Source organism: Salvelinus alpinus, chromosome 4 (genome assembly GCF_045679555.1).
Source record: "Salvelinus alpinus chromosome 4, SLU_Salpinus.1, whole genome shotgun sequence".
Taxonomy (NCBI): domain Eukaryota; kingdom Metazoa; phylum Chordata; class Actinopteri; order Salmoniformes; family Salmonidae; genus Salvelinus; species Salvelinus alpinus.
Genome location: NC_092089.1, coordinates 56,722,999 through 56,737,540, shown reverse-complemented (window position 1 = coordinate 56,737,540; position 14,542 = coordinate 56,722,999). Strand labels below are relative to the sequence as shown.

The following is a 14,542-nucleotide window of genomic DNA, read 5'->3' as shown; positions in this document are numbered from 1 at the left end:
GCATAAATGCACTTTACCTAAATCAGAATTTTAAAAAATTCCACTAATAACCCTGTCTTACTGTATGATTGCACATGAAAACCACAATGTATTTCACATTCATACAATAGAAACACTTTTATATATGAAGACAAAAATAACTGAATGTTTTTCTACATACCACTACCAATAAAGAAAACTGACAGCAATACATTCAGCTTTAAGATAGTGGCACCTCCGTAAAATCGTCTCTCTCTCAACCACGCTCCAGACTGAGCGTGCGCGGCCAGTTTACCAGCTCGTGAACACAATTTTACACAAAACCAATAACATGTAAAACGAACTCAGAAATCCATAACAAATGGATTCTTAATAAAATCTCCCAAAACAAAATCCAGTACAAGTAAGCTACTCAGTAAAGTCTCTGTGACTTTTTACCTCAGCTAGCATCAAGCTAACATATACTCTCACTCATTGTAAATCACGTTCTTCTCTCACTCAGTTCGACACAAAACCAACACAAAACCTTTCCTAAAGTGATAATACCTTGACAAAGTTGTTAAATAGCATGTTTTACATGTTCTTTCAATATTAGAAAGTTTGGAAGTTCTGTTACATACCTGCAATAGTAAAAAGAACAGACACAAGTTTACATCTGCAAAGTTCAGGCGCTTTCTTTATTCTGAAGAATGGTGCGCGCACTTGGCCAGAACTTTCTGTTTTTTCTACTACCACAGTGCAACACCGCCATCTATTGGCCTGATGGACTACTAACGCATGTAGAATATACACATTTAGATTAATTCAGACAAATATATAAACAAATATGTTTTTAGTGACTTTGTTTTCAACCCATTACAGCAACAGTTCTGGTGGACATTCCTGCAGTCTGTATACCAATTGTACGCTCCCTCAAAATCTGTGGCATTGTGTTGTGTGACAAAACTGCACATTTTAGTGGCCTTTTATTGTCCCCAGCACAAGGTGCAACTGTGTAATGATCATGCTTTTTAATCAGCTTCTTGATATGTCACACCTGTCAGGTGGATGGATTATCTTAACAAAGGAGAAATGCTCACTAACAAGGATGTACACTAATTTGAGAGAAACAAGCTTTTTGTACGTATGGAACATTTCTGGGATCTTTTCTTTCAGCTCATGAAACATGGGACCAACACTACATGTTGCGTTGATATTTTTGTTCAGTATAGTATGAAGCTGCGGCTCAGAGTATTGTTTCTTCATATCCTATGTAATGCTAAAAATTTAGCATTTAAAACAGTGGCCAGGTAAACATGGGTGTCATGGCATGCTGAAATAACATGGAATGAACCAGTACCGTCTCAATGAAGTAGATAGTTGTAGCTCTGTCATGAGTGCTGACTGGAAGTGAATGTGAAGAAGGCTTTTGTGAAGCGTACGTGGCCATTTTGAATGACTAGTCATTGTGTATTCATTTTTCACATTTACATTTGAGTCATTTAGCAAATGCTCTTATCCAGTGCGACATACAGGAGCCATTAGGGTTGTGCCTTGCTCAAGGGCACGTCAACAGATTTTTCACCTAGTAAGCTCGGGGATTCAAACCAGCAACCTTTCTGCTCTTAACCGCTAGGCCACCCCATGACCTCCTCAGCAGTACTAGCGACATCTCTGCTGATGGAATGCTGTGTGGTCTCAGAGCAGACACTTCCTCCTCTCTCTATCTGAACTTCATCTCCATTGATAGAGGACACAGATAGAAATAGATCTCTCTCCTAAAGGACAAGCTAGTAGCTTTGTACCTGCTCTGGTTTTCCGACTTTAAGCAATTTCATTTCTATGTCGGAAGTGAGTTAGAGAAGGTACTACTTTCTATATTTTTTTATTCAATTTTTCTCTCTCGGGCCCCACTGCCCATCCTTTCAGTTCTCTGTGAATACTCACACCTCTCAGCCCTACTGGCAGAGTTGCTGTTAGAAGCCCCGTGCTCATGCTGTACATCCATATGGTGGCTCCATAGAGACAGAATATGAATACCTCAGTGAGTGTCATTATTTAACCTTTGACCTGGATCTGGCCACTGTCAGGTCACATGAGCAGTCAGAGCCCACCGCTGCTCAAGAAACGACTTTCGTTACTGCTGGTTTTGGTCTATTAAGCCTCATTCAAAGTGGAAAGAGATCCTGTGCAGAACTGTGGTGGGCATATATGAAGGGCTAAAGCCCGAGAGGTTAGCCAGAGAATGTTGGTAAATTCTGTTGTGGTAAATCTAATCTTCTCACTCACTATAACACACACACACACACACACACACTAAAATACAAACACACATTTATACACCACCAGTGCAGCTCAAAGGAATGATTGGCATCCGTCTGTGAATGCTGACCGGAGGGAGGGTCAGTGAGAAAGGGAGAGGGTGGGGAGCACTTCAAGGGAGCAGGGAGGGTAGGTCTTACGGAGACCGAAAGAGGGAGGGAGAGTGGGAGGAGTAACCGAAAGAGGTACAGGGGAAAGAAAGTTGCAAAGAGTTGCTGGCGAAGTAGACAGAAAGAGGAGACTAGTGAACTTGGTTGAACAAGCTGTGGACCAGGAGTGCTCCTCCTCTGCCCAGCACGGTGTGCCTATTCCTGGGTAGAAAGAGCAAAACAGGCCCCTCTGGGGCTGGATCATGGGACAGAGCCTTCCTCTGGAGACCCCAGCTCAGGACCAACACCAACACATCCACCGCAGCGGTGAGTTTCTAGCTTACTTACTCACTCACTCAGTCACTCACATACACCTGCTCTATAATCAGTCTCACAAGTACACATTTATAAATAAACTCAAACACTTTCACTCACTTATGAAAAGATCCTTAGTGTTCAGTTTTTCAATTTCTTTTCAACATCTTGGCTGCTGAAAAAAAGGAGGGAGGGCAGAGGAGAGGCGGGGGCTGGAGATTGTGTAATCAACAATGTTGCACACTTTATTTATCTCTCTTTACCACAGGGAATGCTAAAAGTCACTGGGACCAGGTGGATGAATATCAGCTGTGTGTGTGCGTGCACCCACATTACTGAGTGCAGGATACCCTTCTGACATTCTGTATGCAAAACAAAAAGATTAGCCGCACAAACACATGTCTCACTGTTTGCGGCAGTAAACTGTGAGATATTGAAACATTTTCTGAGAGATTACTGGAAATAGGATTGTCTGTCTGAATGTGTAGTGTGTTATTATGTGCTTTCTTTGGAGCCATTCCATCCAGCTTTCCCTCAGTATTGTTGTGGTCTGTTATCCCATGGAGGTTAAGCCTACGAGGTTGGGTCGTCTTGCTAGGTTATTGTATAGAGATGAAGTTAGGCAACCAGCGAGTAATCGGTCTAGTGTGCCACTTGTGTAACAAGTTAAACAAGCACACCAGGCAAAAAATGGTCCAGCCCATCTTGCATTTGAAATGCCAGATGGCCAGTTCGACCCTGTGTGTAGGTACTAGTACACAAAACCAGGTTGAGAAATGGTTTCAACCGAAAACTTTAGGTATTGGAATTACCTCTCTGTACCACCCACTAGTGACAAGTCAAAACTTATCTAGGCTCCATTTCAAAACATGGAAGGTGACTAGTTTAGGGTTGAGGAGGGAAAGGGTTGGCTTTCCTTGCGGAAGCAGACTCGTATGTAAGTGATCAGGCTGCTCGAGGCAGTGGGCTTGCTGCTGAGGCCCTTTAAAACAACACTATCTGCTCTCCACCACATGCTCACCTGACTGCTCCTGCTATGAGTCAATGAGTCATGGGCCTGAGGTTAAACCTGGATCATAGTTAGCTACAGTTTTTTACGCAAGATATGTGATAACTATGTTTCCATACTCAACGTTACAGCTTAGCTTATACAAAACGGCGCCATAGATTTTTCAACTAACCAGTTCTTGGCGATACTATCTTCTAGAGGTAGACCGATTATGATTTTTCAACGCCAATACCGATTATTGGAGGACCAAAAAAAGCTGATACCGATTTAAAAAAAAAAGAAATGTATTTGTAATAATTACAATTACAACAATACTGAATGAACACTTATTTTAACTTAATATAATACATCAATAAAATCAATTTAGCCTCAAATAAATAATGTAACATGTTCAATTTGGTTTAAATAATGCAAAAACAAAGTGTTGGAGAAGAAAGTAAAAGTGCAATATGTGCCATGTAAGAAAGCTAACGTTTAAGTTCCTTGCTCAGAACATGAGAACATATGAAAGCTGGTGGTTCCTTTTAACATGAGTCTTCAATATTCCCAGGTAAGAAGTTTTAGGTTGTAGTTATTATAGGAATTATAGGACTATTTCTCTCTATACGATTTGTATTTCATATACCTTTAACTATAGGATGTTCTTATGGCACTTTAGTATTTATTCTCCTCGCTCCTACCTGGGCTCGAACCAGGAACACATCGACAACAGCCACCCTCGAAGCAGCGTTACCCATGCAGAGCAAGGGGAACAACTACTCCCAAGTCTCAGAGCGAGTGACGTTTGAAACGCTATTAACGCGCACCCCGCTAACTAGCTAGCCATTTCACATCGGTTACACCAGCCTAATCTCGGGAGTCGATAGGCTTGAAGTCATCAACAGCGCAATGCTTGAAGCACAGCGAGGAGCTGCTGGCAAAACACATGAAAGTGCTGTTTGAATGAATGCTTACGAGATTGCTGGTGCCTACCATCGCTCAGTCAGACTGCTCTATCAAATCATAGACTTAATTATAACATAATAACACATGGAAATACGAGCCTTAGGTCATTAATATGATAAATTCTGGCAAATTAGTTCGCAACGAGCCAGGCGGCCCAAACTGTTGCATATACCCTGACTCTGCGTGCAATGAACGCAAGAGAAGTAACACAATTTCACCTGGTTAATATTGCCTGCTAACCTGGATTTCATTTAGCTAAATATGCAGGTTTAAAAATATATACTTCTGTGTATTGATTTTAAGAAAGGCATTGATGTTTATGGTTAGTTACAGTCATGCAACGATTGTGCTTTTTTCGCAAATGCGCTTTTGTTAAATCATCCCCCGTTTGGCGAAGTTGGCTGTCTTTGTTAGGAAGAAATAGTCTTCACACAGTTCGCAACGAACCAGGCGGCCCAAACTGCTGCATATACCCTGACTCTGTTGCAAGAGAAGTGACACAATTTCCCTAGTTAAAAGAAATTCATGTTAGCAGGCAATATTAACTAAATATGCAAAAATATATACTTTAGTATTGATTTTAAGAAAGGCATTGATGTTTATGGTTAGGTACACGTTGGAGCAACGACAGTCCTGTTTTGCGAATGCGCAATGCATCGATTATATGCACCGCAGGACACGCTAGATAAACTAGTAATATCATCAACCATGTGTAGTTAACTAGTGATTATGATTGATTGATTGATTGTTTTTTTATAAGATAAGTTTAATACTAGCTAGCAACTTACCTTGGCTTCTTACTGCATTCGCGTAACAGGCAGGCTCCTCGTGGAGTGCAATGTAAAGCAGGTGGTTAGAGCGTTGGATTAGTTAACCGTAAGGTTGCAAGATTGAATCCCCGAGCTGACAGGTAAAAACCTGTCGTTCTGCCCCTGAACAAGGCAGTTAACCCACCGTTCCTAGGCCGTCATTGAAAATAAGAATGTGTTCTTAACTGACTTGCCTAGTTAAATAAAGGTGTAAAAAAATATATATATAATTATATTTAAAAAATCGGTGGACACCGATTTCCGATTGTTATGAAAACTTGAAATTATTCGCCCATTCCGATTAATCGGTCGACCTCTACTATCTTCGTTCTCGTGTCAGGTACAAGGTTATCTTCTAAATGTCCGTGTTCTACAAAAAAATATATGAAAACCATGTTTTGTATCGAGCGGGAAATGCCTCTTGCATGTGTGTAGATCTTTGTTTTGCCCGCACTGTGTAACTTGCTGTCATCTACTACTAGAAACAACTAGTTCCTGCAAAGTTGCTGGGAAATGCTAGATGTGCGTTGGCGAAGAACCTCCCAGCACGGTACAAAACATGGATTTAATAGCTTTCTGATTTTTCCCCCTGATTTTTTTGTAGAATCACCTGCAACTGGACACAAACATTTCTAAGAACATTTTCCCTAATGCCCATTACCCAGGCCTCTTTCTTTTTGTGGTGGGAGACTTGGTGTGAGATAATGATGTGTAGTTCGAAAAAAACAACATATGACAACTCTTTTTATCGACTCAAGTTGACTCGAGTCAATGATTCGTTTTTCTGAGTGACTCATTCATTTTTTGTCGTTCTTTTGAACTGCTGGCCGCATTAACTCTATAGCAGGATTAATACGTGCTTTTCCGGCTCATCAAATGTGCGCCGACCAACAACTGTCTGTCATATATGCGTGCTGGAAAATATATCATGCTGCAGGCAGCATAGAGAAGAAAAATACATGTTTAGAACTGATAACAGCCTCTGCGCAACAAACTCGAACTTGAGAACGAATTGTTTGGGGTGCTGCAGTTGACGAACAATATTGTGCTTGTCACCCTCACTGCAGTCAAGCAATGCATTCCGCCAAGAGCCGTTCACAATCTAGTCCGGTTGCGGCCACAACTAGACCTCGTTTCAAGTATATCAATAAATAATATTGTTTGTATTCCTAGAAATCTGGGCGTTACTGACTCAAAATAGTCAAGATTCGTTCTTTTGACTATTTTTTGACTAAGATCATAGTCAGTAAAAATAGCTTAACTTCCCATCACTAGTCTGAGGTGTGGAAGATGCCACCAGGTGTGGCTATTAGCATTGCTTTGAGGTCATCCCAGTCTGGCGGTTTCCACTAGATAGTAAAGCCACAATGTCGAAATTGGCTATATCGTAAAAATGGGAAATCACATTTTAAGTAGATAAATTGTAGAAATAGGTGGAACTTATGACTTTGTGGCTGTGGTAACTGTTACAGGCTTTGGTTTTTGAGGTTGGTTCTATTTAGTTGTGGATGCGCACTGATTGGAATTATCCTAGTTGTTCAGGATGTGTTGCACCTGTCGCCTCGTTAGTCAGTCGTTAGTTTCAGGTGATATTTAAGAGCTACAGAGCCAATGCTTCAGTGGGCATCTCTTATGTGAAACAAAGCCTTTTATCATGTCTCACCTGTTTGGTTTGTGCCACATTTATTTGCATTCCCTTACCTAAGTTGGTGTGAGTTGTCTTTTCCTTTAGTTTGTCTGCTATCAGGCAAATCCAGTGGGTGTTTGTTTGGCCAGCACCCAGTCAGTAGGCACCCCCTTGGATGCCTTTTAAAACCCCACCTGTTTCGTTCTGGTTGTCAGAGGCTCATTTGTTAGTTCCCTATTTCTATTGAGCAGCGATTTAAATTTTGGGGGAATGTAACATAACTAGTGATGTCCAAGTCTGACCCTGTTTCCTTATTGGCAAGCTCTAGATGGGCAGGATTCCTGATTGGACAGCACTGTCTAGCCTGGTATCCTTGCTGTCACTGCATCATTCACTTTGAACTTGTCTTCCAGACCTCTCTAAGGTCTTTGTTTTTACATAAAATCATTGTACACAACACTTAAGGATTCTTCAAGAGGTCTGGGTGATTGATGATTTTTAGAAGGGAGTGATGATGGAGGGTTTATGGTATTGTTATACAATGGGTGGGTCTAATCCTTAATACTGATTGGTAAAAATCGCATTCCAGCCGGTGTCTATTCCACAAATTACCACCGGCTAAATCTATGATGTTAAAATGCCTATTTACTCTGTTCCATCTGACTGCACAATCCACTGTCAGCCCAGCCTATAAACTTGATCTCCATTATAAAAAGCATCTAGACATTATCTCACTTTTCTTTTACTCTAACATTTAGTTTTCAACAGCAGAGATTTGTGTAAACCTTACAGAACAAAAAGACTGAACAACTGGATCGCGTCTCTAGCAACCGAACCGATAGAACGAACGACCAGCCAGCTTGGGTAGCAACCAGTGGTGGGCCGTCAGGGCCAGCAAGGCCTTCTCTGCTGGCCTAAACATCATCAGAATATTAAAAAATGTTTAAATATATTTTCCCACAAATATGTATTAAATTATTCCCCAGAGTAAGAGTTATACTCTTCATTTCATAGCTTTCCTCTTGGTTGCACTGCTTCCAGCCCCAGGTTGAGATTTGGAGGGCTGGTCTTTATGTTAGATCTTTTATCCAATCATATTCAGCCATCATGTGTTGCCAGGGGTCTAAAATCTGCCCTCAGGCCTTCAGAATCAACAGTGCGGGCGCTTGTAGCTTAAAGTGAATGGAAATGAAAATTTAGTGTCAACCAATCAGCTTTAGAGTAGGCTATTGTACGCCTGCTGGCTGGCTCCAGTGTTACACAGGAGCCAGCTAGCAGGCGTAGTGCGTGCACGTCTTTTGATTGGATTACCAATATTGAGAGGCAGGTCCTATGGGCAGGTCTATGCAGAACCTCAGAACTAGGAAACTGAATTTGATAAACGAATTAATTTGCGTACTACTAAACTGTTTTTTCAACCCACAATGGCGGAAGGAGGGGAAGATATCGATTTGGTCGAGGATATAATTATAACGCCATTCTCAAGACGAACTTTTCAAGAAAAGTTAGACATTGTAAGGAGAGGTCGCCCGACGCCGACGCTACAAAGCCTGTCACAGGCGGGAAAGGGGTTCGTTCGCCACTTTCAAAGTTCCAACTACGAGCGCTATCAATGGCTCACAGGCTCCGAGAAGCACTGCAAACTGTACTGCTGGGAATGCCTATTATTTGCAAGTGATCGATTTGGTGTTTGGAGCCACACTGGCTTTGCAAGCTTGAGTTGTCTAACCAAGGCAGCAACGAGACACCAAAGTACGGCTGGGCACTTACAAGCAATGGTGCTTTTGAAAACTTTTGGGGACACCCGAGTGGATCTACAGCTCAACGAACAAGCGCGCAGGGCAACGGAGCTGCACAATGAAAAGGTGAAGAAAAATAGGGAAATATTGAAAAGACTCATTGATTGTGTCATGTTTTTGGGTAAACAGGAACTTTCATTTAGGGGACACGATGAAAGTGCTGACTCCACAAACAAAGGGAACTACGTGGAGCTTCTTTCTTTTCTTTCTGAAAGCAACACAGATTTACAATACCACCTGTCCACTAACAAAGTGTTCATTGGGACGTCAGGCAAAATACAAAATGACCTAATTTATGCTATTGCTGAAGTGATGGGAGAAGAGATCAAAATGGAGATTAAAAAAGCTCCCTTTGTTGCTGTTATGGTGGACGAGACAACAGATGTGGGAAATGCAGCACAGCTCTCACTCGTCCTGCGTTATGTGACGGACACAGGAGTCAAGGAGCGATTCATCCGATTTGAAGATGTGACAAGCGGCAAGCAAGCTGATGACATTGCCGCTCTTATTTTCCGTTTCTTGGAGGAAAATGAATGTAGTCTGGATAAAGTTGTGGCACAGTGTTTTGATGGCGCAGCAGTCATGGCATCTGGACTCAATGGGGTGCAGGCTAAAGTTAAGGAGAGGGCACCGATGGCCTAATTCATTCACTGCTATGCACATCGACTAAATTTAGTACTGACTCAAGGAGCCTCAAAGCTTAAAGAATGCAAGGTCTTCTTTGCCAACCTCAATGGCCTTGCAGCATTTTTCTCACGATCCCCTAAGCGCACGCAACTGCTGGATGACATCTGCAAGCGTCGTCTTCCTAAGGTTGCACCAACGAGGTGGCAATATACATCTAGATTGGTCAATGCAGTCTTTGAAAAGAGAGTTGCCCTAAAGGAGCTGTTTAACCACTTACTGGAACATCATGATGACCATGACGGGGATACAGTGCTTATGGCTGATGGATTTAATGCACGTTTGGATGATTTTGAGTTTTGTTTTTTGCTTGAAACATTCAATGGGATTTTTTATTATTCGGATGTGCTTTTTGGAATTCTACAGAAACAAACTTTGGATGTACAATTCTGCCTGACAAGGGTGAACGAGTTTTGTGACACAATTGAGCGAGAGAGGCGCAGGTTCAGTCAAATCTACGATGACACAGCGCGCATCTCAAGTTCACCCAGCGCACGCAGAGGCCCAGCACAAGGAGACCCTCGCACATACTACCAACAACTCCACAGCAATATTCTGGACAACATTCTTTGCCAGATACGAAACAGGTTTCAAGACCACGAAAAATGTATGTTTCTCTCCCTCCTGGACCCCCAGCACTTTCAGACCTACCGGAAAAAATTCCCGCAAACAGCCTTCTCCAGCTTAACAGAGAGTCACGGAACACTGTTCGACCTATCCAAGCTAAAAACAGAACTGACTGTAATGTATGCTATGACTGATTTTGAAGGGAAAAGTCCCTCTGATCTCCTTGATTTCCTTAAGCAGAAAAATCAGAATGAGGACATGGGGCAACTTTACACATTGACATGTGTGACAGTGACTATCCCTGTGTCCACGGCTTCTGTCGAGCGGTCATTCTCGGCCTTAAAGCGAATCAAAACGTATTCCAGAAATGCTACTGGACAGACTCGGCTTTCAGCATTAGCCTCCATGTCGATAGAAAAGGACTTATTGGTGGAACTAAAACGCACAGATAGACTGTACAACAGAGTCATTGAAGTCTTCTTGAGGAAAGAAAGGAGGAAGGATTTTGTGTTCAAATAATCAGTCTTTGGTGAGTAGGCATACAATGCATTTTATTTTTTATTAAATGTGTATGTATGTTTCGCATTTTATTTCGTTAATATTAAATAACCTATTAAACAAAATTAAATGGCAAATGGCCTATGTTGCAAATTATTTGTTTTCTTTCTTTTATTTTCAGTGAATAGTTATGTCTTTATCATCACGGTGAAACTGCTTTGGGCGCGACAATGCGCTGTTTAGTGAACACACTGTATATATTTTTTGGGGACTTAAAGCTCAAAGTTTGTGGACCAGAAATGGATAGAAGAAGAATATTAATATAACTCTGTTGCACTCGACTATGTTCTTGCCTATTAGTTGAACTGTACTGTATTGTACTCTTCCCCTGCAATTCTCTGAATAAAAATGTCAATTTCAAGGTGACGCAACGCCTGGTTATACTGCGTTTCTGTCTAAATGTATAGTGTCTAGAGCCATGGCATCATAATGATGGTAATAAGAGGTGGATTAATTCGGGTGGGACTGTGTAGGACCTCACTGAAGGCCCAGGCCCACGGCACGCCACTGGTAGCAACCCTAGATTTGTGTCAGGACTATATCTTGTGGAAGGATGAAATGGTATGAATAAATTCATCAAAATAATGTTTTTAATGAAAATATGTCAATCATTATTTGAATATGTTGGTAACCTGTTGTATAAAAGTGATAATGTCCTTGAAGCCGGTGTTTTGAAGGATATATTGGCACAATTTGCTAACACCCCTGCCAATATACCGCCTTCTCTGGCATTATCACTTAATATTATGTCCTGTGTGCTTTATAGCCTACAGTTGAAACAGGCTCTCTGTTTCCATGTCCAGTACAGTAAGATGTGTGAGTAGTGGAGGTTGACTTTGTTCTCTGTCACAGTAAGGATCAGGGTGGAGTGCCGTTTCCTCCGTTGTTTCCCAGACCCCCTCCCCCCTTTCCTCTGTCCGAGTCACACAGCTGCAGACAGCCTACACACACCGGACCTCCACTCACTCTTCAGGCACGCGTTTGACAAGAAAATGGGTATAGGAAGGATCCATTTGGTCACCTTTCGAATCTCCGGGATAAGATCAACTGTATTTCTTGCTACCAGCTGAATGGAGTGAATGTGCTGCCTTGTGTTTCTGGTAGTATCAGTCAGTCAACCCACTGTGGATCTGGAGTGTGTCGGCCCAGCACAGCCAGCATTTATCCTGCTTGAGTGGATTTTAACTAACCTGCCTGCCTGCCTGCCTGCGTGCCGTGCTCTCCTTGTCAGAGGCAAATCGTTCTGCCAGAGGCTGCTGTGCCTGTGTGTAGGAGAACCAGGGGAGTGTATGTGTTACAGACAACTGCGTTTAGCAACTCATTCTTTGGACATCATGAACTGAATCCACTGGTTTTTGTAACTTCCCGAGGAGATGGATGTACATGGTTTGGACCTGGCCTCTGGACTTTGATGTTTTGTCCGTATGTGGCTTAGCAGCCTTCTGTGGGTCTCTGCGCTGTCACAGCCAACCCCCGCCCCTCCCTACCTAGGGTGTTGTGATCGACTAGGGGCAAGTGTTTGGGTTTTTGAACAGAACCTTCTGCTTCCTCATGGCATGCTGCCTCAAGTCCCACCACCATGGAAGCTGGACCCTGACCTCTCACCCAGGTGACTAGCTCTGTAATATAACCTCCACGACCCTGCTTTGGTGCCCATTTCCACCTTTTGACATGTTTCCTCTACATCCACTTCTGGTGTTTTGAAGGAAGGTATTGTATAGTATTATTACATCTGCCCATCAGCAGCTGGCAAATATTATAGCGTTTTTTAAGCGTGCGTTTTTGTGTGAACCGAATTGCTGGGGCAGTGTTATTGTCAGGACATCCTGTGTTTGTGGGACTGGTTGGTTCTTTTGCCCCAGCCCATCTACACGGTAAATATTATGTCTGCTGAATTAATACCTCAACCTTAGAGGAACCTGGCTCACAGAGATGTTCTGTGACAGGCCTTGTGAAGCTCAGCACCTTGTCAGTCAGCCTGTCAATCACCTGAGCTGTTACCATGGCAGCTGGATGTCTGTACGTGTCTCGGAGAGAGACTCACTCAGGCCAAAGAGAGAGTCCTACCTCCAAATATTTTTTAAAGGTGTATGACTCCACATTGTTAGTGAAAAAGCATAAAGAGTGCAATGTGTGTCTGTGTGCTTCCACGTAGCCTGTTGGTGTTGAAAGGCTTATAACAATATTCTCCCAAGGGGAGGAAGGGGAGGAATGTGAGACTCTTGACTGTGGGAAGCTATAGACGGAGGCTAGTGCAAGAGGGACTCTCCCATCTCATAACTGTTGGCTACTTGGTTGTGAATGTGTGGAGGAGTACATGCGCTTTCACCATCACCCTGCCAAAGCACACACAGTCCCAGAGCTCTGAGCTAACGTTAGTAACCTTCCTAATGAGCCTGGCCCTCCCATGTTCTTTAATCACGGTGCATATGGGTGTCAGGCTAGCATAGCTAGGCTAATGTTCCTCTGCACTTTACTCTGTGTGCATATGGGTGTCAGTCTAGCTCAGTTAGGCTATAGGTTAATGTTCTAAAACTACACTTTACTCAGAGTGCATGGGCCAGGCTAAACAGCAGCTGGTGCACAAGGTTTTGCTCGCCTGAGTTAGAGCTCAGCTAGGCTACTGTAAAAATGTCTGGGCAAGGGTTACCTCTGCTCTCTGCTGTTGTTATGTTGCAGATGCCCAGTTGTGGTTGTCATATTTCAACAGTGTTTCTTGACTCTCTATTCTTGTCTCTCTGACGCCATTGCTCCAGTTGATGAAGTTGACCACCTGCACACCACGACGGAGGGAGATGGGGACAGCACCCCTCTCCCATGCAAGGGCAAGGGCAAGTTCTCTACCCTTGGCAAGATCTTCAAACCATGGAAGTGGAGGAAGAAGAAAAGCAGCGAGAAGTTTACGGAAACTTCAGAAGGTTTGTGTTCCGGTTTCATTGTGTTTGCTAGTTTTTATGTGTTGCATTCAGTCTTTATCAAACGCCTTTTCAGTGTGTTTTCCTGTCTCCTGGTGATATGGCCAGTTTTCCAGTGTATCAAGTTCAGTCTGCTTTAACAAGACGATTGTTATAGTGGTTAGAATTAAAAAATATATATTTGAAGATCTGTAAACTTACATCTTTGACTTCTGGAACGTGAAATGACACTAAAATTTGAAGTATTATCTTTGGTTTTATATGCTATCTGGAAGAAATCTGAAAAAAAACCTCAGTGCATTAACGCACTGGCTTAAATTCTGTGTGTTGACGGCAGTTCTGGAGAGAAAGATGTCGATGAGGCGACCGAGGCAGGAGCTTATAGAACAGGGAGTGCTGAAGGAGCTCCCGGAGAATGGTAAGAGTGCTGCCGCTGGTGATGTCACTCACTCACCTGATCCCCACATGACTCAATCAGCCAGTTCCAGTTGGCTCACTAACCCTTCCACTTGCCCCTAAACTTTGAATGTTTGGCGAAAGATTGCGCCAGAGGGCAAAAGATGGCGCCGAAGGGTAGGGCTGCCGTCTTATCGGCTCTTAACCAACCATGCTATTTTGTTAGTTTTTTCACGTTGTTCGTAACGTTTTTGTACATAATGTTGCTGCTACAGTCTCTTATGACCGAAAAGAGCTTCTGGACATCAGAACTGGGAATACTCACCTCAAATTGGTCGAGTCGGACGCGAGGGATATACTATGGACACCAGACCATGCCCAGATCCCCGTGATTCGCTGGAAAAGTAAACGTAGGTTTCACGGAAAGAAATCAGGATGCCTTGTGAGGGTCAGGCGACGAGTGGCTAATCTGCCCTTGCCTTCCGTTCTGCTAGCTAACGTTCAATCGCTGGAAAATTTATGGGAGGAGCTGAAAGCACGTATATCTTA

At 42.8% G+C, this 14,542-nt stretch overlaps 1 protein-coding gene across 7 annotated transcripts in view; it reads left to right on the top strand.

The window, feature by feature from the left end:
* LOC139574013 (phosphatase and actin regulator 4B-like) overlaps window positions 1-14,542 on the top strand; it is an 82,219-nt gene that overhangs the window by 45,291 nt on the left and 22,386 nt on the right. For 3 of the 7 annotated variants that reach the window (XM_071398106.1, XM_071398107.1, XM_071398108.1), the window contains 2 exons: window positions 13,439-13,600; window positions 13,935-14,015. In XM_071398106.1, coding sequence (XP_071254207.1) covers window positions 13,439-13,600; window positions 13,935-14,015 — 243 coding nt within the window. Of the gene's footprint in view, window positions 1-2,488; window positions 2,697-6,814; window positions 12,292-13,438; window positions 13,601-13,934; window positions 14,016-14,542 lie in introns of those variants that run through there. The other 4 variants (XM_071398104.1, XM_071398110.1, XM_071398105.1 and 1 more) reach the window with 4 other exon arrangements.